Source organism: Vombatus ursinus, unplaced genomic scaffold, assembly GCF_900497805.2.
Source record: "Vombatus ursinus unplaced genomic scaffold, bare-nosed wombat genome assembly UNPS02014791.1, whole genome shotgun sequence".
NCBI lineage: Eukaryota > Metazoa > Chordata > Mammalia > Diprotodontia > Vombatidae > Vombatus > Vombatus ursinus.
The window spans coordinates 72,321,175-72,348,558 of record NW_020954569.1 but is presented as its reverse complement, the minus strand read 5'-3'; the positions used below and the strand labels follow the sequence as shown (position 1 = coordinate 72,348,558).

Below are 27,384 nucleotides of genomic sequence, written 5' to 3'. Positions count from 1 at the left end.
TCAAGTGAATGGGTATCACCACAATAACCACTAATTATTAGTGTTTTGCAGGAACATTACTATTTAATAGATATGGAAGCCGTGGAGAAATTTTAAATAGAAGCAGCCAGAATAAAACATGTGTGAGGAATGATAATAATCCCTATCTCATTTATCTTTTGTATATTTTAACGGCTTGATTTCTCTTCCCTTTAAAATTGTTTTTTCTGCATCTTACTTTAAAAGTATTGCATGAGGAATCAACACTGTACATTTTCCTACAAAAAACTTTTAAGTGTATAGATTCACAACAATTGCTCAAAAAGCCCCAAATATCCAGGATGGAGCTTTGCTCTTCCCAAAAAGCAAGATTGGGAAAAATGTCTTCTTCCAATTTCCTAATGGGACTCAATTTGATATTAGGCCTACAAATGAATTCTGTTTTCAATAAGCATATTCAAAGCAGAAAAATTGCTGGCACTACTATGTTTAAATTAAAGAACACTAAATAAGTTGATCTGTACTGACAGGTATTTATTTATAAACTTACCCTCCTGGAAATACCCAAGCTTCCTGAAAAGTACAAAACATAAACAATCCTTTTTTGAATACCATTCATTGCTAATATAAAGAGGATCCAATCCCAATTTACCAAATGGCCTACAAATCAGAGTAATACCAAACTCTGTTCTGCTCCCAGGTTGATAAATAACTCTCATTTACCTTTATGTAGAATCATTTCAAAGACATCATATTGCCTCTCTACACAACTTTTTAGACAAAAAGAGTATAAAGATGATAAAGTGTTTAGAGTAGAGGAGGCTTTCAATTCAAGGAATGGGAAAACTTACTGTCAGAATTAGTAATGCCAAAGCCGGTAAAAGGTTGACTTCACTTTGCTTTCTTTTAATAAAGGGCATTGATTGGGGATAAGGGAAAATGATTTATGGTTTTCTGCCATGGCTACAGAACTTTAATCTATAGCTCAGGAAAGGGTACAAGAGCAGCTTGAAAATTATGCTGAGCTTAATTATACTTAATGTGAATTATTCAGAAGTGCAGACAGAGACTAAAAATTTATTTCATACAAAGAAGCTTGACATTTTAATTGGTCCTTCAGAAAAGAGACAAAACAATTTCCTCTCAAGAAAATTTACATCTTCCCCATCAAAGCAGCAGCCTCAACCGAGCAGAACTTCATTAACAAAATTAATTATCACTCCAGTGTCTGCCTCATCAGGTGTATAGCCCAGGTGAAAAGTGGAATGCAAAGTGACATCTGACATCATTTCAAACATATAGCATTGATTCAAATAGGGGAAAGTGACAGATTGAGGCCACTGTACCTTGGTCATTAGCCATTTTGTCAGGGTGTTCCACTGCAAAAAAATTAAAAAAGAGAGAGAGAGAGAGAGAAAAAAGACAACATCATTAGACTTTGACAGCTCCAATCAGAGAAGTTGACATATCAAATCAACAATTTTGTTAGCAGGTTTTCATATCAAAACCAGTGCCCCATTGCACTGAAAATGTAGTAACCTGAATTAAAGGTAATAGTTATCTGTTTTCATTTGAAAAGGTCTCTGAAAAAAAGAATCATTGTAATTGTTATAAAATACCTAATATTCACCCCTCTACAACAGGAAACTTAATGGTGTTCATACCTCCCCTCAACATGATCTCAGAATAATTATGCTGAAATTTTAATTAAAGATAGAATAAGTAGGGGAAAAAAAAGGAGAGCTCAACCACTAAATAATTATTATAGACATAAAGAATGTTCGCTCTGACAGATATTTTGCATTGTCAATGCTCTTTACAAAAAGTTTATCCCATTTTCATGATGATGCCTGATAATGTCATAAAAGAACAGGATAATCTAAAATAAGTTTGATAACACTTTAGAAGCTGTGGAGACAGCAACACATTTTAAGCTGTCAGAGTCTTAGATCATTTATGAGTATCATCTAGGAAACTTCATTACTTGAACAAAAAAAAAAGTGGGTAGCTTTTTGGTTAGCAAAATTTAAGACTATCAGGAGATATAAATTAGAATCTCAACATTACATTTCTAGACACCTGATATGTACCTGTCTACCAATGTAGTTTTTTTTTTTTCTGTCAGATCATGAGTTTCTTGAGGGCAGGGACCATCTATATTTATAGAGTATCCTGAGGGTCCAGTAGATATTTGCCTAGATTATATATTTATAAATATTTATTTAATTGAATTAGATTGAATGCTGTAGAACTTTGGTCAGCTAATGTTAGTATTGTATATGAGGGCCTACCTCATCCTTTTAATGTCATACAGTGAGAGCTACCTCAATGACACTAGGCTATCTTTTAGATGTCTGGCATACCTGCACCAGTTCATTTAGTTGCTTAGGGCATGTCTGTAAGGATTTGTTAGGTTGATCCTGGAGTGCAGCATAGGGTCAAGTCACTGAACCTCCTTGGGCCTTAGTTTCCTCAATAATAAAATGAAAAGATTGGATGACATGACTTCTGACACCTCTTCTGGCTTTCAAGCTATGTTCTATGTGCTAGTTATGTTTATGCAGAAAAAAATACACTTTCAGGCTCCACCTACTTCATTTCCACCCCAGAGAACTACCTCACAATGAATGTCCTTGGTCACAAGGAGACCAGACAAGGGAATATGGATGGACAAAAGCTCCTTTCAAATTAATAGGATATATGTGTTTGCACGAGAAGAGAACAGATTTGAGAATTAGGTAATCCACCACTTTTATATTAGTTTTTCAATGACATGTAGAAATAGTAAAAGCAGTGGGGAATTTTGTGGGAAAATGTACTTTCCATTGAATCACAAGAAAAATTTTTTGAATAGCTCTTTAGAGAAAGTTTTAAAGATATACATAAAATTAGATTTGTATTATAACTGAAGTTTACTCATTAGATACACTTTTATTTGATAAATCATAAAGCTATCTACCACTTATTCATTTCTCCTGATCATCATTCAAGAGAGATAAATTCAACTTCCCCTTGTGCAGTGAAATATGAAAGTGTCACCTTATTGGTTAGCAATTTCCTTTTTTTATGGTAATTTTTATTTTTTTTTTGTTTTCAACATTTACTTGCACAAGATTTTGAGTTCCAAATTTTCACCCCATCTCGCCCCTCCCCCCACCCCAAGATTGCATGCATTCTGAATACCCCTTCCCCTAGTCTGCCTTCCCTTCTATCTCTCCCCCCCCTTATTCCCTTCCCCTTCTATTTTCCTGTAGGGCAGAATGGATTTCTGTACCTCATTTCCTGTATTTCTTATTTCCCAGTCGCATGTGAAAACACTTTTTTTAAACATGTGTTTTTAAAATTTTGGGTTCCAAATTTTCTCCTTCCTCCCTCCCCACCCACCCTCATTGATAAGGCAAGCAACTAAATATAGGTTATATATGTGCAGTTATGCAAAACACTTCCATAGTAGACATGCTGTGAAAAACTAACTCTATTTCCCTTAATACTATCCCACCCACCCATTTATTCTATTCTTTCTTTTGACCCTGTCCCTCCTCAGAAGTATTTGCTTCTGATTACTCCCTTTCCCAATCTTCCCTCCTCTCTATCATTCCCCTACTCTCTTGTCCCCCCCCCATTTTCCTGTAGGGTAAGACAGATTTCCACACCCAATTGAGTGCATATGTTATTCCCTCCTTAAGTCAAATCCTATGAGAATAAGATTCACTCATTCCCTCTCACCTTCCCCTGTTTCCTCTCCACTGTAAGAGCAATTTCTTTTCTGTTTTTTTCTTTTTTTGTGGCATAATTTACCCTGTTGTACCTCTCCCTTTCTCCTTCTCCTGGTATATTCCTCTCTCACCCCTTAATTTTATTCTACAGATATGACCCCTTCATTTTCAATTCACCCTGTGCCTTCTATCTATCTATATCTATATATACATACATATGATTTTTTCCCTCCCACTACCCTAATACTAACAAAGGACTCATGAGTTACAAATATCATCTTTCCATGCAGGAATGTAAACAGTTCAACCTTAATAAGTCTCTTATGATTTCTTTTTCCTGTTTATCTCTTCCATGTTTCACTTGAGTCTTGTATTTGAAAGTCAAATTTTCTATTCAGCTCTGGTCTTTTCCTCAGGAATGCTTGAATCCCCTATTTCATTGAATGACCATTTTTACCCTGAAGGATTATACTCAGTTTTGCTGGGTAGGTGATTCTTGGTTGTAATCTTATCTTCTTTGCCCTCCAGAATATCATACTCCATGACCTCCAGACCCTTAATGTAGAAGCTGCTAAACCTTGTGTTATCCTGATTCTGTTTCCATAATACTTGAATTGTTTCTTTCTGGCTGCCTGCAATATTTTCTCCTTGACCTGGGAATTCTGGAATTTGGCTACATATTCCTAGGAGTTTTCTTTTGGGGATCAATTTCTATTTTGCTCTCTGGTTCTAAAATGTCAGGGCAGTTTTCCTTGATAATTTCTTGAAAGACGATGTCGAGGCTCTTTTTTTTTACCATGGCTTTCAGATAGTCCAATAATTTTTAAGTTCTCTCTCTTGGATCTATTTTCCAGGTCAGTTGTTTTTTCCAATGAGATATTTCACATTCTCTTCTATTTTTTCATTCTTTTGGATTAGTTTTACAGTGCCTTGATTTCTCATATAGCCACTAGCTTCCAATTTCTCCATTCTAATTTTTTTTTCATGGTAATTTTTACTTTTTTGTCTTCAACATTTACTTCCACAAGATTTTGAGTTCCAAATTTTCACCCCATCTCACCCCTCCCCCCACCCCAAGATGGCATGCATTCTAAATACCCCTTCCCCCAGTCTGCTTTCCCGTCTGTCTCTCCCCCCCCTTCTCTTATCCCCTTCTCCTTCAATTTTCCTGTAGGGCAGGATGGATTTCTGTACCTCATTTCCTGTATTTCTTATTTCCCAGTTGCATGTGAAAACATTTTTTTTAAACATGTGTTTTTAAAACTTTGGGTTCAAAATTGTCTCCCTTCCTCCCTGCCTACCTACCCTCATTGATAAGGCAAGCAACTAAATATAGGTTATATATGTGCAGTTATGCAAAACACTTCCATAGTAGACATGCTGTGAAAAACTAACTCTATTTCCCTTAATACTATCCCGCCCCTCCCATTTATTCTATTCTTTCTTTTGACCCTGTCCCTCCTCAGAAGTATTTGCTTCTGATTACTCCCTTTCCCAATCTGCCCTCCTCTCTATCATTCCCCTACTCTCTTGTCCCCCCCCATTTTCCTGTAGGGTAAGACAGATTTCCACACCCAATTGAGTGCATATGTTATTCCCTCCTTAAGTCAAATCCTATGAGAATAAGATTCACTCATTCCCTCTCACCTTCCCCTGTTTCCTCTCCACTGTAAGAGCAATTTCTTTTCTGTTTTTTTCTTTTTTTGTGGCATAATTTACCCTGTTGTACCTCTCCCTTTTTCCTTCTCCTGGTATATTCCTCTCTCACCCCTTAATTTTATTCTACAGATATGACCCCTTCATTTTCAATTCACCCTGTGCCTTCTATCTATCTATATCTATATATACATACATATAATTTTTCCCCTCCAACTACCCTAATACTGACAAAGGTCTCATGAGTTACAAATATCATCTTTCCATGCAGGAATGTAAACAGTTCAACCTTAATAAATCTCTTATGATTTTCTCTTTCCTGTTTACCTCCTCATGTTCCACTCAAGTCTTGTATTTGAAAATCAAATTTTCTATTCAACCCTGGTCTTTTCATCAAGAATGCTTGAAAGTCCTCTATTTCACTGAATGACCATTTTTTTTCCCCTGACAAATTATACTCAGTTTTGCTGGGCAGGTGATTCTTGGTTGTAATCCTATCTCCTTTGCACTCCGGAATATTAAATTCCATGCCCTTCGTTCCCTTAATGTAGAAGCAGCTAAATCTTGTGTTATCCTGATTGTGTTTCCACAATACTTGCATTGTTTCTTTCTGGCTGCCTGCAATATTTTCTCCTTGACCTGGGAACTCTGGAATTTGGCTACAATATTCCTAGGAGTTTTCCTTTGGGGATCTCTTTCAGGAGGAGATTGGTGGATTCTTTCAATTTCTATTTTGCCTTCTGGTTCTAAAATATCAGGGCAGTTTTCCTGGATAATGTCTTGAAAGAAGATGTCTAGGCTTTTTTTTTTAATCATGGCTTTCAGATAGTCCAATAATTTTTAAGTTCTCTCTCCTGGATCTATTTTCCAGGTCAGTTGTTTTTCCAATGAGATATTTCACATTGTTTTCTAATTTTTCATTCTTTTGGATTTGTTTTACAGTGTCTTGATTTCTCATAAAGTCACTAGTTTCCAATTGCTCTATTCTAATTTTGAAGGAAGTATTTTCTTCAGTAAGCTTCTGGACTTCCTTTTCCATTTGGCCAATTTTACTTTTTAGGGCATTCTTCTCCTCATTGTCTTTTTGGACCTTTTTTGTCATTTGGGTTAGGGTATTTTTTAAGGTGTTATTTTCTTCAATATTTTTTTGGGTCTCCTTTAGCAAACTGTTGAGTTGTTTTTCATGATTTTCTTGCATCACTCTTAGCTTTTCCTCTACTTCTCTTACTTGCTTCTCAAAATCCCATTTGAGATCTTCCAAGGCCTGGGACTGATTCATATTTTTCTTGGAGGGTTTGGATGTAGGAGCTTTGGCTTTGTTTTCTTCTTCTGGTTGTATGTTTTGATCTTCTTTGTCACCAAAGTGAGATAATATACTCTGACTCTTTTTGCACTGCTTGCTCATGATCCCAGCCAATTACTTGAGTTATAAACTCTTTGTTAAGGTGAAAGTCTGCTTCCAATGTGAAGAGTGTACTGTCCCAAGCTTCGGGGGTTTGTACAGCTGTTTTCAGAGGTACTTCTAGGGACCTGTAAATTTTCAGTTCTTCCAAGGTGGTATGATAAGGGGTGAGGTGTTTTCTCTCTACCACCACAACAAGCTCCACCGCACAAGTGTTCCTCCTCACCCCAGGACTACCCCTCAGATCTGTGACCCAGATCCAAGCACCGGTAAAGCAAGAGATTCCTGCCTTAGACCTGGCAAAGAGATTCCTGCAATTCCCCTCTGATCAGCCACTGGATTCCCCCTCAATCTGTGGGCAGGAAGCTCAGGAAAAAGCCGCGGCCTGGGCTGTGCTCGAGACTTGTGGCTGAGACCTAGCTCCTCTCTCACCACAGTCACAGACTTTTCCCACTGACTTTCTAAGTTGTCTTTGGAATTCAGGGGTTGAGAAGTCTGGAAACCACCACAGCTGCCCACAATTCAGTTTTCTGAGGCCTGCTCCAGGGTCGCTGTGCCCTGCATGCCCATGCCAAACTGCGCTCCTCTCCCCGCCCGGTACAATATACCTTTCTGATCAACCATCCAGGCTGTCTTTGGCTGGAAATTTGTTTCGCTCTGTATTTTTGTGGGTTCTGCTGCTTTAGAATTTGTTTAGACCCATTTTTTATAGGTATTTGGAGGGCTTTGGGAGAGAGCTCAAGACAGTCACTGCTTTCCCTCCACCATATTGGCTCTGCCTCCAAGCCACTCGGTTAGCAATTTCTTAGGGCAGACCACAAAATTTAATTCTCATTTTGTGTCCTTGAGAAATGCAGCTGTTATGTCACAAGAATCCTACTACACTACTATTCTCAGGAGAATCATAAATGTAGTGACCCAAAGGACAGTGAAAAGATACATGGTAGGTATAAGTAAGCTATACCATAGTGCCATAGAACTCTGGGATCTGATAGTAGGAAAGGACTCCAAAGACCATGGAGTACATGGCATTGGGCCTGGACAAGAATCTTCTCATCAAGAGATATGAAAAGTGAGCTTCCAGCCTTTGCTGGTATTCCTCCTGACAAGGGTAGCCCACTACCTTTTGAAATATCTCAATGTACTTTTGGAGAGCTCTAATTATGAGGAAGTTTCTGGTCCTTCCCTTCTGGAATCAAAGAAAAAGTTTATCCTTTCATCTTATAACCCTTCAAATATTTAAAATTATCAGTCTCCTCCCTTCTGCAAGTCTTCTCTTTTCCAAGCTAAATATCCCCAATTCTTTTACTATTTTCCATATGACATGAATTAAATCTCCCCAACCCCCTTGTTGACTGCCTTCCTCTGGACACTGGTCAGCCTAAATTCTAGAGACTATGCCACACGTTGGGGCAGATATTAACATTACTTCTCCCCTAAGTGAAGTTTTTGACTAGATCTTTAATATCATTTGTTCATGATGATATATTTTATGTCATTTATCAGGTACAAGTCAACAGTGATAATACTGATGTTCAACAGAAAAAAAAAAGGTCATAGAGATTATAAATTATAAGCCAATGAATCTGACTTTAGTTCTTAGCAAATTCTGCAATGTATTATTTAAAAGGCTTAGGAGAAGAACTGGAGGTAGTTGCTTGCTTCAGACAATACCAGCATACCCATCTCAGCTTACTTTTTATGTGTGCCCATAGTTAACATGTGCTTAAACTCTCTAGCTTATCAACATCTTTCCTAAAATATGGCACCCTGGACTGAACACAAATTCCCCTGATGTGACCTCTCTAAGGCAGAGTTCATCAGGTCTAGTGCCTCCCCGCTTGGATTCTATGTTTCTCACTAAAGCCTAAAGATTGCATGCATTTTCTTAGCTGCCATACCACACTATTGATGAATATTGAGCTTGCAATCTATTAAAATGCTCATATGATTTTGCTTGAAAAGACCTGGCCATGCCTTCTTCTTATTATTTTTCTGAAATGGTATTTTTTGAACCCATGTTGGAGTATATAATTATAAACATTAAATTGCATCTTATTAGATTTAGCCTAATATTTTTACCTCATAAAGATCTTTTTGAATACTGACTTTGTCATCTAGTATGTTAGTTATCCTTTCAAACTCTGTGGCATCTTCAGATGTGATAAGCATACCATCTATGCCTTTTCCAAGCTGTTGGCAAAAATGTAAAACAGCCTAGGGCCGATCAGGGGTCAAGTTCTGTCATTTCTACTTTCATAATTACTCTCAAATATGCTCCATTCTTTCCTGCAACCATCCTGGTGTAGGCCCCCTTTACCTCATATCTCAAAAATTACCATAGCCTAACAGTTGCCTCAAGTCTTTCCCCACTCCAGTCCATCACCCATTTAGCTGTCAGAGTGATCTTTCTTAAGGTTAGGTCTGATCATATCACTTCTTGCCTCACACAAAATTTGGTGGCTCCCCTTTCACAATCTGGCTCCTTCCTACCTTTCCAGTCTTCTTACTCCTTAGTCTCCTCCAAATAATCTGTGACTTGATAACATTGGCCTTGTTGCTATTTCTTGCACATAACACTCATCTCCCTACTCCAAAAGTTTTCACTAGCTGTCCCTCATGCCTGGGACTTTATTCTTCCTCATCTCTGCTTCCAAACTTCACTGGCTTCCTTCAAATCTCAGCTAAAGTCTTGTCTTCTGCAAGAAGACTTTTTTGGTCCTCCTTAATCTGAGTGTCTTCCTCTAAAACATTTTATTTCTGTGTGCGTGTGCGTGGGCGTGTGTGTGTGGGCATGTGTGTGTGTGTATGTGTACTGTATAGATAAAATATCTATTGATAGATATAGCTATTTATCTATATCTCTCCTGTTTTTACATAGTTGTTTGCATATTGTTTCCCTTATAAGATGGTAAGCTCCTTGAGAGGAGGGATGACTTTTTTTTTTTTGGCCTTTCTTTGTATTCTTAGCACTTAGCACAGTGTCTGGCACATACTAGGAACTTAATAAATTTTAGCTGACCGACTGACTCACGGGACTCCACTGGACGCTTCTTTCCAATATGACATCAAACTACTAATGATTACACCTTGGGTTCAGGCATGCAACCAGTTTTAAATCCCTTAATTGTACTATCACATATTTTCCCAGGTGTTCCATAAGAATAGCATGAAATATTTTGTCAAATGTTTATTAAAATCTATGTAAACCATGTTTACAGCATTTCCCTGCTCTACCAGTTTGGTAATGCCATTGAAGAAAAAAAAAAGTAAAGAGATTGAATAAATAAAGTAAATAAATAAAGTAAGATTGTTCCAAAGGAGAACGAAACAAATTCTGAGGTTTAAGTTTTACTGCAGCTGCACATGTGCTAATGCACATTGTTCACAAACTTTATATATTAATTGCTCCCTTTTCTTGATATTCACTAACCATCTCTTTAATATATTCTAGAATTTGCTAGAATTAAGGTCAAACTCACTGGACTATAGTTTGCAAACTCCATTTTCATACTTAAAAAAAAATCAGTATTACCAATCATGTGCTTGGTGAGTGCCATGCAAGATATCAACAAGGACATGTATGAATATAAAATGAAATACTTCTGTGGACAAGATGGTGAGATATAGTATATATTCCCTACATTTAAATGAAGTTTAAACTGGTTGTATGGCTGGACCCAAAGAGTAGTCATTACTAGTTTAATGTTAGTTTGGAAGAAGGTCTTCATTGCAGTGCCCAAGAAATCTGTAGTTGGCCCTGTAGTGTTTCATATTTTTACCAAGGAAAGGGAAGTAATCTGTTGATACATAAAGAAGAATGGATAAAAGATGGGTAACCCAAGTGTTGCAATGATTTCCACAAAATCAAGCTCTAAGAGCTAAAGGAAGGCCTTTGATACATGGGTGGACCATTTATGGAGGATTTACGTAAAGACTTAGATACAAGTCTAGCAGGATGAGATAGAGCAGAGAGAAAAGCCATCCCTGAGACACTGACATATCAATGAAGAGACAGCCAGAAGACTTTAAACCAGCACCCCAATACAATATTAGAGGTCACTTTGCTGCCATAAAAGCTGCTTGAGGTGGAAGGAAAATAGGGAACAAAGTCTTAGACCTCCCGATGCCCAAACTGTCAAGAATGTTAAAGAAACAAGAGACATAGCCATCTGGGGATATCCTCAAGAGACTCTCATCAGCAAATACTCATTTTAATGGAAATATTTGTAGGTGGTAAAAGAAAATCTGCTTCATGTTCTTCATTTTCATTATTCTCTTTTTCCTTTTGTCTTCAACTTAGTGCATTCATTATCCACAGACTTAACTAAAAAGGTTTTTTTTTCTTCCTACAGAGTGACTAGAATTAATGTGCATTTTAATGGAAATTCCATATTCACTGTGATCTTATGGCTCTTCTCTGCAGTTATTAATGGCTGTCTTGATATAACTTTGATTTTCTTCAGTTAAAGTACCAGAATCCGGTGATTATTGTTCCAAAGGAAAACTAAACAAATTCTGAGGTTAAAGTTTTACTGGAGTTGAGGGGGAAAAAAAATTGTTATTTGTGCAAGGATTTGTGTCTTCTTCTATCACATGTGAGGACCATTTAACAGTCCTCACAGGTAACATAATGTAGTGAATTTATAGGATCATAGGGTTATAAGGTTTTAGAGGCTTTAGTCTTTCTTTTGTCCTGTGACACCTCTTATGAATGAAAGGAACTCTCAATTAAGAAACTCTGCTTTACCAGTGTGCATCAGTACATGTTCTGCAGCTGTAAGCTTAAAAAGTTGCCCAGGACCCTGAGCATTTAAATGATTTGCCCAACATATGTCCAAAGATGGGATTTGAAACTAGGTTTTCTTGATTTGGAATCCAAGTCAGAATCTTCTATTTCCCACTACATCTTTCAAAGATCTTCCAATTCTCTCATTTTATAGATGAAGAAACTAAATTTTTAAGAGAGATAAAGTTGCTTGCCAAAATCACAGAATGAAATTACCAGTTATTATATAGAATAAGGATTTAAGACAGTATAGTATAATAGATAGAACATTGGAATAGAAGTTTGGAGAAGTGTTTTAGTCCCAAGTCACCTCTAAATAATTGGATAAAAATTTGCAAGTCATTTTTCTTTGTTCTTATTCTCCATAATTCTCTTTCTCCTATGCCCCAATCTGACTATGCCCATACCTTCCACTATGCTCTCTGGAATTTCCATTCAGTAATAGACAAACTTGTCTTCATTCTGTACTCCTTCCTTTCTTAATCTTTTCATCTACTTGCACTCAGAGACCTGGCTTCACCCAGATGACAGTGCATCCCTGGCTATCTTTTTCTGGTTCTGACTACTTTCTCTCATATCTGTGGAATCACTATTGTGGAGGGATAGCTAGATACCATCTGCTCTCCATGGCCTCCTAGACTCTCCCTTTTTGACCACCAAACAACTTCTCTTTTGAGGTTTCATTTTGCAAAAAAAAAAAAAAAAAAAAAAATTCACCCTATGCAGATCCTACTGGCTATTATCTATTCTTACTTTCCCACCTCCCATCCTGAATCATTCCCCTTCCTTTCTCAAGAAGTTTCATACCTGACTCATTCTTTCTCTTCTCCCTAATTCCTGCCCTTATGCCAGGGGACATCATTTATTTTAATATTCCCTTAAACACTCTGACATACTAATTCCTCAACCTCTTTAAATGCTATGATCTAGTCCTCTATTCTACCCCAGTCACACTTAAGACTGTTATTCCATATCTCATCATGACTCCCACATGTTTCACTTCTTTGATCAAAGGCTTGCATATTCCTTTAGCTGACTATAATTTCCTATCATGTTATATCACTCTATATCTCATTCCTTCTAAATATTTTCTTTGCACTCATCATCACCTCTAACACTTCCTAATATATTACCACTAAGTACTTTCTAAGTCTTGTCAAGTCCTGAAATAAATCAAAGCCATGAGTCGAGGAATTAAGCAGCTTTAATTGTGATAAGAGGGTAGCAAACCTGCCACAGTAGGGGATGTCCCATGAGTGACAGAGAGCCCAATAAATTTCCCAATTCCAATACCCATGCAAAAGCTTCTCATATCTCAGGGGGAGAGAGGGAGGAGGTAGAATGAGGAGGCAAGCCTAGTCAAGTGACTCTAGTGGCCCTTGCCAATTGAGGCAAGGAAAACCACTTCATTTTGGCTATTTCGCCCTTCATGTCATGAATCCCAAAGGAAGAGGACCAGGACATTAGAAGCTGAGATCCTGCTTAAGCTAGGTTCCTTTATAAGGTAAAATCTCTGGGTGGGGGGACTTAGGGTGTGGTTCAGTTCTAACTAATTAAGAGCAAGTTTCTTAAGAGTAGAAATGTAAAGACATTACTGAAATTCTGACATTATTAGGATGATCAAGGGAGTGGTACTCTCCTTGATTACACTGGTATTAACAATTTTCTGTCATATTAGCACTTCTCTGTCAGCCCAGTACTCTGGCTACATTTTCTTCCTTTTTCAATTGATAGTCAATTCAATTCCACACTGTCTTATACTCAAAAATATCTTGCTCTCATCCCTTTTAAAACTCGGCCCCTGGGATCACTCTTACCATTCATCTTCTCTACTCCTATTCATGTGTTACCAAACAAACCTAGAGAAAGTCACACACTAAGTTGACTGTGTCTGCTAGAAATTTGTTATCCAATTTCTGCTAGGCCCTCAATGTTCCAAGGCAATCCTTTTACTTCTCCTTGATTGATTTCCTATCCCACTTCCCACAAAATGTCTCTAAGACATCTCTTCTCTACTTTAACCTTCTGAAGCTCCTCCTCTCTACATCCTCTCAAATGGGTATCAAACCGCTTAATGTTCTGTAAGCTCCCCTTCTCTATATCTTAAAACTTCTTGACATCCCTATTATCTCTTCCTTTCCTCTCACCTCTGATAATAAGATTGCTCTTCTCTTTTTCAGCGCAAATCATCTATATGTGTCCTTGATTCCATCTACTTCTTATGTCTATAGCAGACTACATTCATCAAAGCAATCATCACTGCATACTATTCTTCAATCTCTCCCTGTCTAATTGTTCCTTCCCAACTTCAAGGAAACATGGCTGAGTCTTCCCATTAAAAAACAAACAGAAACCTCTAAGTGGGCCTTGCAAACCTTTCAAGATATAATTTTATTTCTCCTCTCTTTCACAACTAAAATCTTAGGGGAAAAACAACAAACACTTTTATATCCACTTCTCCTCTTACTCTTTACCTCTGCAATGTGGCTTCTGACCTCATCATTCAACAGAAACCTCTCTCCAAAATTACCAAAGGTCTCTTAATTGTCAAATCTGTTAGTCATTAAAAAATCTTTCTCTTTCTTGATCTCTCTGCCACACTCAACAATGTTGACTACCCTTTCTTTCTGAAAACTTTTGCCTTCCTTGTTTTCTCTGACATTGCTACCTACTGGTTCTTTTCTCACTTGTTTGCCTGCCCCTTTTCAGTTTCTTTTGCTGGTCCACTATCTATGTCAAATGCCTTAACTGGGGTATTATCATAAGGCTTTTCTCTGGGCTCTCTTCTTTTCTCTCTTCACATTCTATCGGTAAATTCATTAGTGATTTAATTATAATCTTTTATCCAAATGACTCCCAAATAAAAATATCCAGCCCTAATCCCCCAAGTTCCAGTAGTATGTCAACAATTGCCAACTAAACATTTCAAACTGGATGCCCTGAAGATATTGAAAAGTTAGCACGTCCAGAACAGAACTCATTAACTTTCCCTCACACGTCATGCTCAACCAAGAGTTCCTATTTTATCATGTAATAAAGTATCTTTAAATTTAAACATTTTAAAGCTGCTATTTTCTTAACTTTACACTTCCTTTGACTTTATAAGAGATGATAATTTAATCTGAATGTTATTACAGAGCAGATGAAACTCAGTTTCAGGAGAAATGAGGACTATCTTCAAGGAGGCTAAATGTAGAGGAAATGGACTTGGCATATACCTATATGGAAGCACAGCTAGCAATGAAATAGTGGCCTGTTTACATCATTTTCAACTGATCCCTTTGAGTTTCCTGGTTTCAGGATTGTAGATGAGTCTCTCAAAGAAAACAAAGAAGGTCACATTCTGATAAAATAGAGATAGGGTTGATAAAGTGGCTTTGTGAGCTAAATTTACTTAAACCAGAGAACAACTGAATGAGTTTCTTTGAGGTTGATTTAAACCATTATGGTTTCACATTTCTTCTGATGGGTGAATTTTTCTGCCAACAGAATATCTGTTATGATAAGAGACACCAAGTGACTTACATGTCCCCTGTTAATAATCATTTCGGGCAGGAAGCATCAACATTTTTACCTAATTCAGAATGTGCTCAGGACTTCAGAAACCTTTTTTCCCCCCTTTACCTTATGGGTGAGAGACAGATTTGTAAAAATTCCCAGACTATTATTGAACATGACATATTTAGGAGGGCAGACATTACACATTCATATCAGAAAATTGGATTTATTCCTCACGGACTATTACAAGTTATAACAAATTCCTAGATTTATCTTTGTGGTATATTCTGATATTCTCATCTCTAGGAATCATTTCCCATATGAATTTTAATACCTTTGTATAAACATATATGGATATGATATCCAGTTCATTAAACAATCTTTTGGGGTTGGTTATCTATCTCTGCTTGTGAATCATGTGATTTCTCATTACCCTGCCTGCTTATTATATTTGGATGCCTGGATTCATTTTAAGCTCTCCCTGAGATCTTTTAGTTGGCACAAATTGCAAGCATTAAATTAAGCTGGCACCCATCTAGGTGACGGAGATGAAGTGTTTGCAAAGTACTATATAGTCACATATCATGGCAGCATAATGAATAACCAGGATCATCCAAATAATTCATTTGGAGTGAAAACTGACTTGGTCACATAAGTCCTTAAAACCTGACTAGAACATAATAAGCTCAGAATAAATATGTATATATAATTTTTCTTTTCCTTGTTCCTCTCAACTCTTCCCTTCTCCCCAACTTGCTTTCCCCGCCCCAGAAAAAAGAAACAAACAAAATGCTTTTGATACTTCATCAAGAACTGTCATATGGGATCCTAGGTTCAAATTGAACATTTGGTTGTGTGCTTGCTAAGGGTATTCATATAAGTAGGTATCAAAAGCCAGGTTCCTGTTAAGTTTACAAGTACATGCCTCAGAACTATAGGTTTTCCTGGTCCATTTCCCCTAAATGCATGGAGGGAACTAAGTCAGGTACTACACAAATGATCTGAAGCTTCCTTTTTGGGAAGCCAAATAATTGGGTGATGATTTCATCCAATTATCATCATTATCTACTTTTTTTTCTATTGCTTGATAGTTTTACAAATACTTTATCATAGCTGATGTGACAGGTAGATGGCCTGTTATCCCATTACAGAAGAGAAAGTTAAAAATGCTTAGAGAGATTAAGTGCCAAGTGTCTAGGGTTTAACAACCAGTGTTCTGATATCATGAAATTAAGTTCCATGGATGACTGGCTATATTTTTAAGTTTTCATCCAGATCATAGTATTAGGTACTGCCCCTTTCTTAAATGGACATTTTTTAAAAATTTATTGAAAGCAGCAGAAGAAAAGACATTTTATGTGAAACACACATGAAAAGAGCTTGAGAAACAAAGTCTCTGTTGAGGATCTTGAGACAGAGGAAGAGGGACAGTTTCTCAGATAAAAGTAATGAGAAGATCTGGGTAAAAGTAGAGCAGAGGAAAACATACTGATGACAGAGATGAATACAATACATTGTCTACCAGCAACTAATTTAAATAGGATTGTTTTCAGAACATCAGAATTTATTACCGGGGAAACTTGGTATCAAAGAAAAAAATTTGGGGACTTTTATATAATGACTATTTGTGTTGCATCAAACAGAAATGTGTATTTTGGGTTTCTCAACCTATGTTAGAGATGAGTCACTTTACATGAAAAGCCTCTGGTTTGAGACATTAGAAGGTAGATTAGAGGATAAACATCAGAAAGCAGATCAGGCGTCAGTGACCAAAGAAGCTAAATGTAGAAAAGGTATCAGAGAAGCTGAGAAGCTCTTTTAAGAAGTCAAGACACCAGAAGTTATTCGAGCTGAGAGGCTAACGGAAACCAATACCAGCTCACTTCTCTGCTTGTGATGTGGGAAGTGGATCTGATTGGAGGAAAGCTCTACTTTTTTGAAAGAACTGATTGGAGGAAAGATGAATCTTCTGCAGTGTCTGAAAAGCTGACCTGGGGAAGGGCTGCCTTGCTCTCTAGCACCACCTGCAGCTTGACACAGGGGAAACCTCTCAACAATTCACCTACATTTCCTTTTACTTGCCTCTATGACTCAAAGACTTTAGAAAACAAAATATAAAGATCTGTTTTTAAGAATGTTTATTTAAGAATGAGCAGTATCATTTAGGATGATGTATGATTATTGGAAGCACACTGATGGGGACTCAGGAATTATTATTGTGTATGAAGTTGTATATTTCTTCCCCACTAGGGTTGCCCTAAATAACCTTTGTTGTAGCCATTGACAATCCTCCTCTGTGAATCCCATCCACCCCCCAAGACTTGCCAGTGTGAGTTCAGGTTGTGGTGAGTGAATCAGGTCAGTGAAAGAAAAAGGAGATTTTTGATGCTACTTCAGGCACCTTACCCTCTATACACACTAAAATAGTATCATAGGATTATAGATACAGAACTCAAATGGACCTAACATAGGTTTATAAGACATCAACGCTGACTCTATTTCTCTCTGTCTCTCTGACTGTCTGTCTGTTCATCTCTGTCTCTCTCATTTTACCAATGAGGAAATGGAGGCCAAGAAAGTTGAAATGATTTGCCCAAGGCCATTGAGGCATGAAATGGCAGATGTAGGATTCAAACCTAAGTCTTGTGACTCTAAGTTCATCCCTCTTTCCATGTCACCATGTATGGTCATTTAGAGCTCAAGAAGCCCTTCTTTTGAACATTTTTTCATCATCTTGAAAACATATTTAAATATCAACTAGTGAAATTCCAAATTATTTCAGATATCTATAAGTAGATTAAAAATTCCTGAATTATTTTGTGCCTGTTGAATGCAATGCAGTATTTTTCAGGAGCAAGGGCTGATATGAGGGACCTTATCTTAGTTTGATGACTGACTTGGACTTCTTTCTTTCTTTCTTTCTTTCTTCCTTTCTTTCTTTCTTTCTTTCCTTCTTTCTTTCAGGGCATGGATAGCTATGCTTCTTCTGGGAGCTATTTTTATTCTCTGAAGCATGCAGCACTTTTCTCTGGAAATTATACAGTAAGAAAATGTTCTATGTTGTCCCAGTTGCCTAAAATAAACACATTACTTCCATATAAAATTTTCTTCCTTGCCATTTTCTAAACTCTCTTTTACCTACATGGACAATAGCCTCTGAAAGAAAACACTTAAAGTTGGTTCCATTACAACATTCACATAACTCATTGCTTTTCATCTTTATCCTTTACATCAAATGGCAGAAGGATTTCATATTTTGAATGCAGTCAATACACATGAAATAAATACAAAAATTCCAAAAGTACTCTAAACAGGGAAAGTGAAGTTAAATGTGTCTGTCTCACTGGAGACTGCAGGAAACTTGATCACACAATAGATATTTCTTTCACATTTTGGTTTTGGCATAAAGGGTTCATGTTAATTTACTGAGAATGTTCACCACAGCTCTGCTGCTATCATAAGTATTGTGGAAAGAAGTTTTTAAAGCTTTCTCCAAAGCTACTTTAGGAAAATTTCATAGAAGCAGATTGACAACAAGAAAAGTTTCAAACCTTTTAATGTTCTGAAAACAATGGGGTCAGAGAGAGGCCCCACTCCTTTGGAATTTCGGGCTTGAATTCTAAAGTAGTACACAGTGTCAAGGTTAAGATCCATAATTTGATGAGTCAGTCGATCACCACTGATTGATTCCATAATCCAGTCATCAATTGGTGTATTTTTGTCCAAAGTATAAAAGAGGATGTAAGCTGCAAAAAAAAAATATTGAGGGTGTTAATAAATGGAACTTCATGTTGCCATTTTGGTTCAAAGCACATGTGCTTTCCTGTTATCATTTTTAATGTTGGTGGTACATTAGAAAATATAGTACAGTACTATACCTATAAGTAATGATTTTCACCCCCACCCACATATATCACTGGAATTGAATAGATAATGCTGTAGCAATGCTCAATATTTCTATGAGGAATCATTAGAAACAAAAAAATGAAAAAATTTCAAAGCAAATTATATGTTACTCATAAATTCTGGTTGTCAAATTTGCTGGCAAATATCATGAAGATGAAAATAGGTGAATATATAAATGAAAGTTTTTTGTACTTTGACTGTAGAGGGGCAATAAAATTTATTTTGCTATAAAAATTCTTCTCTAATGCCTCATTAAGGTATGCAGTTAACCAAGTTTCTCTCTCTAGCTCAGTGAACTGAAGCCAAAGTACAGAGAGGTTCTTTGGAAAATAATCACTAAGTGATGAATTATTTGTGTAACAAAGAAAAATGCAAATGGACCTTAGTTTTATGTGGCACCCTTCTGTTCTTGAAGTAATGATGGAAGAATGCTGGAAAAGAGGGAAAAGGATGCTAACATTGTACTACTTATTAATGTTAACTAAAGGTATACTAAGTAATTATTGTGAGCAGGTCTCCTCTGGTGGTCAACATTTAGCGGATATAATATTAAAATTGACATCCTTTCATCTTTATGTAAGATGAAACCAGAAGACAAAAAGAAGTTGCATATAAATAGAAGGATGGATAATAGGTCTTCCTCAGAGTACCAAATAATGGAATGTATCCAAGTGCAATCAGAAACATTTAGGAAACCCCTAGTTAGAATGCCTTGCAGTGTTCAAGATAAGCATAAGCAATAAGACCACCATGAAGATAATTGCTATTATCTATATCATGAATTCCATGAAGCCATTGCTGAATCAGGAAGAAGCTTTATTAATGACCTGGGAAGTCTGGGCATCCCACATGTGTGAGAACACGTATGTGTGAGAGCACATGTATTGACAGATGCACACCTTTTTATTCCCTATTCCTGATTAGAATTTCCTTTCCCCATGTGAGTCTCCCTTACTATTTACATCTCCCACTCCCCACAATTTGGCCACCTGGGACCCTTATTTAATTTTGCCCTTATTTGGGTGTGCTCACATCCCTTCTGTTTGGGATACAGATGTGCTAATCTATACCTAACCTCAGAACTGGTTTTCCACAGGTTAGTCTATTCACCCACCAACAGTGTTTTCTTATTCTAACTTATGGCTTCCCTTATTCAACTTCCAACTAGCCCCAAGACTGCACCCCTGTGGAAATGAAAACCTGCCATTTCCCACACTCCCTCCCAGTCCAAACTGACTCCAATGCTATCATGTAGGCTTTGAACCCCTGATTGAGTGACACAGTTTAATGAAAAGATGCACGTGCAGGAGGATAGTGAAAAATATGTTGGAAAATATGTGTGTGTATATATATATATATAATATGCAAATATATGTGGCCTTTTAAGTCATATATATGTGTGTGTATCTATGTATATATACACACACGTACCATATTATACATGATATATAAAACAGAAAATATTTTAAAACCCATGTTATGTAATATATTATGTTTTATATATTGTATTTATCATGTTATATATTAGACTTAAAAGGTCAAAAAATTAAAGACTATGCAAGAGTGTCCCACCTATCTTTTATTAAATGCTTTTTTTTTAAAGAAAAATAATCATTAGACTGGAGATACTGAACATGTTGAAGCTCTCTTAATAATTTCTTAACTTGCCTTAATGATCACTTCATCCTTTAAAAGTTGTAGGCACCAGCAAGGAGGAATTCATTTTTAAAGTGAAAATGCTGAGAGGGTTGGGATGAGCTACTTCATCTACAGGGGTGGGGAACCTCAAGTGTGGCCCTTTAGATTTGGTCAAAGTGTAGCACTTGAGGACCTAGAGAGCCACATGTGGCCTTGAGGCCACAAGTTCTCCCCCCCCCCCGATTTAGAATATGTGAAAAAGGAGAGTGAAACATGAGGGGATTATCTGACATGAACCCTAGAATTTGGGGAAACTGATTAAATGAAATTTTTCAAGATGAACTTCTGAAGATGAAAAGAGAAATAATTCTAGAAAAGAGAGAAAAAAGGGAATTGTTTGAAATGATACATGTGTAAGCATAGAAAGTTCACCAACTAAATAGTATTTTATAAAGACATATACTGAAGATTCATGCAAGGCAGGTAATGGAAGATGAATACAGAAGTGCAGCAAAGCACCATCCCTGGAGTCAGGAGGACCTAAGTTCAAATCTGGCCTCAGACACTTACTACCTAGCTATGTGACTCCAGGCAAGTCAATTAACCACCATTGCCTCCAAAAAAAAAATGCAGCAAGGTCTTATAAAAATACAGGCCTGAATCACAGAATGAGCTGAAGTGATTAAGGAAAACTAAGAACAGCAAATTTGAAGGTATATTGAGAAAAAGAGGTGGCTCATGGCAGGGATAGTATAGTTGCTGAGATTGAATGAGATGGTTAATTGACAATGAAGAGGAGGCAGAGAGATCATCTTGGAGCCTCTTTTATTTATATTTCCAACTCTCCTGTTCAGCTTCTTTTTGTGTGTTGTTTTCCCTCATTAGCTTGTAAATTCTTTGAGCTCCAGAACTGTCTTTTTTTCATATTTATATCCCCAGAGTTTAGTACAGCATCAGGCAGATAGCAGGCACTTAATAATTGTTTGATTATCGACTATTGACTATGGGTAGTTAAGAATGGATAAATGCAATTCCCAAGTCATAGTCAGTGATGCTGAAAGGTTCTTAGAGAATGAGAGAATTACCAGAAGGTTTGGAGAAGGAAGAATATTTTTCTAGTTTTCTAGATGGGATTTGAAACAGTCCTCTGGCTTCAGTACTATTGCTTTCTACTGTGTCATACTGCCTCTCTCAGATAAAAGTTAAAGGAGTTGAAGAGATTAAAGAATTGGGAGGCCAGCATATTTGAATAGTCAGGAATCAGTGATAGGGGTACCTGGACCTCTAAAAGGAAAGGCCCTTGAACTTTCCCACAAATTTCAGGAACCCAGCCCCTGGCATCTGGCCCACCCCAGCCCACCTTCGTTACTTAATTAGCTTACTTGACACTCCTTAATCCTATCCAGGACCCTTTCTCTGTTATCTCTGGACCATGCCAAGATACTTGCCACTCTGTGATACCATCCAGATCTTCCCACAGTCTTTCTGTGTAAAAATATCCATGTCATCCTCATTAAATGTGCAGATTCTTAAAATCTGGCCCACTTGTATTGGCATCACAAATAGCACAAACTTTCTAGGAGTCTGGCCCATTTCTACTGGTGTTACAATAAACTCACTACTTGGACTGAAAGAAGGCTTGAGTGCTTGAATTCTTTTGAGGTAGACTCCTGCCCTTGTATTCTGGGGTTCCCAGCACCCCTAGACGGCAACATCAGGGCCCAGAAGAATTCACTGAACTAGGTCCTAAATTTAGTGAAGTGGATAGAAAGTGCCCTGCAGTTCCATAGCCGAAAGCAACAAGAATCTGTGCAGGATAGTGAACTTCAAGGGAAAGACAGCTGCTAAGTAATGATGGCAGAAGAGAGCCTGAACGTGACAGTAGAGAACAAGGAGTAAACCAACTCTCCTGTTCTTGTGTGTTAGGGAATATGAAGAATAACAGTATCTTCAGAAGAAGTCTAGGTTTCACTGAGCACCATATGATGTAAAGTATTTTCATGTTAAAAATCTAGAATAGAGACCTTCCTTAAGTGCTCCCATCATTGTGTGATTATCATTGGGGCATGTGTGCCATCCTTTGACTATTTATCATTTTCACCATGTGCTGGGTGCATTTTCTTTCTTAGGACTTCATCACTGTAATTAGACTTTGCAATGGCTCTTCCATGATTTTACTCATTAGTTGTTTGTTATGTTCTAGTATGGTTATGCCCACCATGTCTCTATCTCTGTCTCTCTCTCTCTCATTCCCTTTCTGTGGTTCTCAACTTTTTTTGAAGACTGTGGAGTTCCATGGCTTGAAGGCAGACAGTTGGGGCAGTTAGATTGCTAAGTAGATAGAAGGCTAGGCTTGTAGACAAGAGGACATGAGTTTGAATCTAGACCCAGACCCATACTAGCTATATGAACCTGGACAAGTTATTTAACCTCTCTCAACCTCAGTTTCTCCATTTCAAAAATGGGGGAAATAATAACACTTACCTCCCAGGGTTATTTGGAGTATCAAGTGACATTAACATACATGAAATATTTTTTGAACCTTAAAATGCTATGAAACTGTAACATTTACACCATCCTCAAAATAATATTGATGTTAAAAGTTGGACCTTCATTTCAGAAAGAATTTGAGACTATTTAAAGCACTGTAAAATACCAAAATGCAAACCAGCCTATCTCTTGTTCCTGTATAGTTCTAGCCCAGATCACTGTTCCCATATGGAATTAATCTATATAATACTGATCTATGACTATTGGACATAGAACTGGTAAATCAGCACATTTTTCTTAAGCAGATATTGTACTTGGACAGTGAGTTGGGCCCAGAATTGAACAGGAGGAAGAGAGTGGTCTAGATTGCCTTTGGAAAAAAATACAGTAGTTTTAATCATACCAAGTTTCTCTTTGAAGAACAGGTTCTCATAGACACACACACATTAAACATGTATGTATATTCTGATGGTTATTGGTGACTATAGTATCTCCTATGACTCACTGAAGAATTAAAGTTGTAGGTTACTTGAAGGACAATGCATGAGGAGGCTGAAGCATATTACCAATGAAAATAGGCACAGGTAAATGGCACAAAGTTATCATTAATGAAAGATATAGCCATAAAAAGGATGTGGGCTGGTCATGTGGTAAAAATGAGGGATAACTGACAGAAAATGCATGTATTTCATTGGTTTCCAAATAATATCAAAAGAAAGAAAGGAAGGCCTCCAGCACATTGGATGGTCTCCTAGTGGATGATTTCTGCCAAGACATGGATAAAAGTTTAATAAAATGACATTCAATTAGATCAATGAGATCAAAGACCCATCAAAGCTTGAAACATTTATCATAAGCCAGCATTAAGCAGTGCATCGTGTGTAAAGTATTTTTCACTTTTAAAAGTTCTTTCTCTATACCTGATCTCATTTTTCTATTCCCTCTTAATTCTAGTGATTTCTCTCTGTAGATTACTTCCAATATATCCTGTAGATAACTAATTTGTACATAGCTTTTTGCATGGTGTCTCCCTCATTAGACTTGAGACCAGAGTCTCAAGCTCCTTGAGACCAGAGTCAGAGTCAATAAACATATTTTTAAGTGCCTACTATGTGCCACACCTTGTGCTAGGCACTGGGGATACAGAGAAAAGCATAAGATAGTCCCAGCCTCCAAGAAGTTCATAGTCTAAAGGAGAAGACAGTACACAGAATGAAGCCGAAAAGTAGGAGTGAGGGGGATTATCCAAGGGCATGATGAAGGCAGGCAACAGGGATAAAACACGACCCAAGGAAGTCAGAGCTTCAGAATTGATTTCAGTTTGCAGAGCGAGGAGTTTCTGGAGATAATGAAATCCATAAAGCCACCAGATGGGAAATGATAATTCCCTCTTTGCCCTCCTTGAATGATGGAGTATCAAGGAGAAGCTCTCCAAATTCTACTCTCTGCCCCCTCCCATCACAGGCAAGAAGGGTTCCCTGAGTCAGGAGGTGCTCAGGAAGTGAGAGTTTCAGAGTTGATTTCATTTTGCAGAATAATGAGTTTCTAGAGATTACAAAATCCAGGAAAACAGCCAAGTTGATAATAGTGATAATAGGGTCTGTTTGTTTTTTTTTTCTTTTGTTTTGTTTTGTTTTAACCTTTCTTTGTATCCTCAGTACTTAGCACAGTAACTGGCATATAGTACATACTTAATAAATGAATGTTTGTTGACTGATTTACTGACTGACTTATTAAAACTCAATGAGGTAAGTAGGAAGATATTGTTACGACCATTTGACAGTTGAGGAAACTGAATCACAACATGTGTTAAGAGATGACCAAGGTCACACATAATTTTAGTAAGTCATTTGGGACAAGAACTCATATATCTTAATTCCAAGTCTAGAACTCTTTATACTATGCTATCTCCACAAATAATTGAATATTTCTTCCTATATATAGAAGTAAAGTAAGTATTTCAGAGAATAAATTTCATAACTTGATAACCTTTATCCTAAAGTCCTAGGCTCACAGAATTTAGAGGAGGAAGGAACCTGGGGACTTATCTAGCACAACTTCTTTTTATAGATGAGAAAACTGAGTACATGTTATTTTTTTCAATATTTTTATGCTCAGTCTAATATGTCTCTAATGATGAATGTGTCTTATAAAAATGAATAATAATGACTCTTTGGGATCATAATGAAATTAGTCAAAAATGAAAGAGAAGTTTGTTTAAAATAAAGATATCGTGTGATCTTTTATCAAGTAATATTTGAATTGTTACATAACCTCCTAAGTCTTCTTGCCTCCATTCTCCTTCACCTCCAAACCATACCGTGCAGTACTGTGAGATTTATGCTGCTAAACACAATGTATTTCTTCTGACTACAGCCTAAAGAAACTCCTTGATTGGCAGTTGAGGTTATCCACAATTGGATCCTGACCTACCTCTCTAACTATATCTACCACTACTTCTTAACAGAAATGTTTCATTCTAATTAGCTGGCCTTGCCAGTACCCCCCTCCCCCCCAAAAAAAATCTGGCAATTGCTTAATTGTTCATATGTCCCATAGTAAATGTGTTCTAAAGATAATTTCAAAAGAGGAAGGAGTTGCAAAAAAAGGTTTCTAGCAATGAGGCACAATTAAGTGTATGACCTTCCAAGGTGACTACCTTGAAGGGAAAATATTCAATGTGTTGTATAGATAAACTCTGGATTATTCACTGAATAGTAAATCGGATTATTTTGAGTCATAGCTCTTAGGGCCTCATATACAAATACTTTCACACTATATTTTTTCTTTTGCTCTCTTCCACCTTTTCTCCTTCTTGTCCCCTTTCTCCTTCCTCTTTTAAATATTTGGCTAGACTCCAAAGTGTGAGGTTGGGAGATTGCCTTCGACTCCTAGTTGCCCTGAGTATTCAGTCATTGGAATCACTTTTGTATAAATATAGACTATATGTTACACCCATTATCATTTGCTCCACACCCCCTTCCACCCTCACCCACACTGGTTTTCATGGAGTACTAGTAGTGTCACACTCTGGAACGCAGATGTGTAGGGAGATGATATATAACACACATATACAGTTCTGATGTGAATAAAAATACTCAAGTGGTGTTCAATGTTTGAGTGAGCCTCTCTTTTTTAGATGTGAAAGTGTGAATATATGGAGAGGGAATGTGGAATACTTATTTCTTCCTTTCTTTCTTTAAAGTCAATTTATCGTGTTAGGGAGTTGCTAGCTTGACAGCACTAGAGTGTAAAGTTAAGATCTAGCCAAAAAAGAATATAGTTGGCAGCATTGTGTACGCCTTCCTGACAATGAGGTATATAACTCCAATGACAGAAGTGTTCAGTGTCAATTTTAGTAGTTCTGTTAAACCAGGTGGTTTAGCCAGGTGGACTAGAGTGCTGAATCTGGAGTCAGGAAGACCTGAGTTCAAATGTGGACTCAGAAACTTACTAGTTGTATGATACTGGGCAAGTCACTCAACCATTTCCCACTAATTGTTCCTCAACTGTAGAAAGGGAATAGTAATAGCACCCACTTCCTATTGTGAGTATCAAATGAGAAAACATTTGTAAAGCACTTAGTACAATGGCTGGAATATAGTAGGTGCTTAATACATGCTTATTCCCCACCCCTACCACAAATTTTGCTCCCACTTCAGACTAATAAGATATATGCAAAATATTATGAAAGGTGATACTTATATTTGGATTGTCACACACACTTCTGTTTCTTAAAAGCCCTTTATATCAAATTCCAAGGGAAAAAAGATTATCTAGGACAAGGGTGGGGTACCTGTGGCCCTGAGGCCACATATGGCCTTCTAGGTTTTAAAGTGTGGCCATTTGGCTGAATCCAAACCTCACAGAACAATTTTCATAACTTTAGAACATTTATCCTGACATCTCTCCTCCCCCCATCTTAGTTTTATATGTGCTGGAACTATATCAAATAATTCTAATCCCTCTTCCATGATAAAGATGTATTTTATGAATTATTCACTTACAATATGGGGGCCACCTACAGTCATCCTGATCTATATTTTGTCACTAGACCCAGATGGTTCTGGAGGAGAAAATGAGGCACAGCCCTCCCTAACAAATCCAACTCACCTGTAAGTCATGGCATCACCTTCCTGATGTCATGGTCCTCTTTGAGAAAGGGTAAACAGCATGTGCATAATATGAGCTGCCCCACTGGGGACCAACTAGCCAGTTCCAGTTGGGCAATGCAGATTCTTTCTTCCTTCCTTCCTTCCTTCCTTCCTTCCTTCCTTCCTTCCTTCCTTCCTTCCTTCCTTCCTTCCTTC

At 37.3% G+C, this 27,384-nt stretch overlaps 1 protein-coding gene across 1 annotated transcript in view; it reads right to left on the bottom strand.

Annotated features, from left to right (window-relative positions):
• Positions 1-27,384, bottom strand: part of DCC (DCC netrin 1 receptor) — a gene marked incomplete at its 5' end in the record, with an annotated part of 954,021 nt that overhangs the window by 130,691 nt on the left and 795,946 nt on the right. The window contains 2 exons of the mRNA XM_027869065.1: positions 1,326-1,358; positions 18,592-18,786. Coding sequence (XP_027724866.1) covers positions 1,326-1,358; positions 18,592-18,786 — 228 coding nt within the window. The remainder of the gene's footprint in view (positions 1-1,325; positions 1,359-18,591; positions 18,787-27,384) is intronic.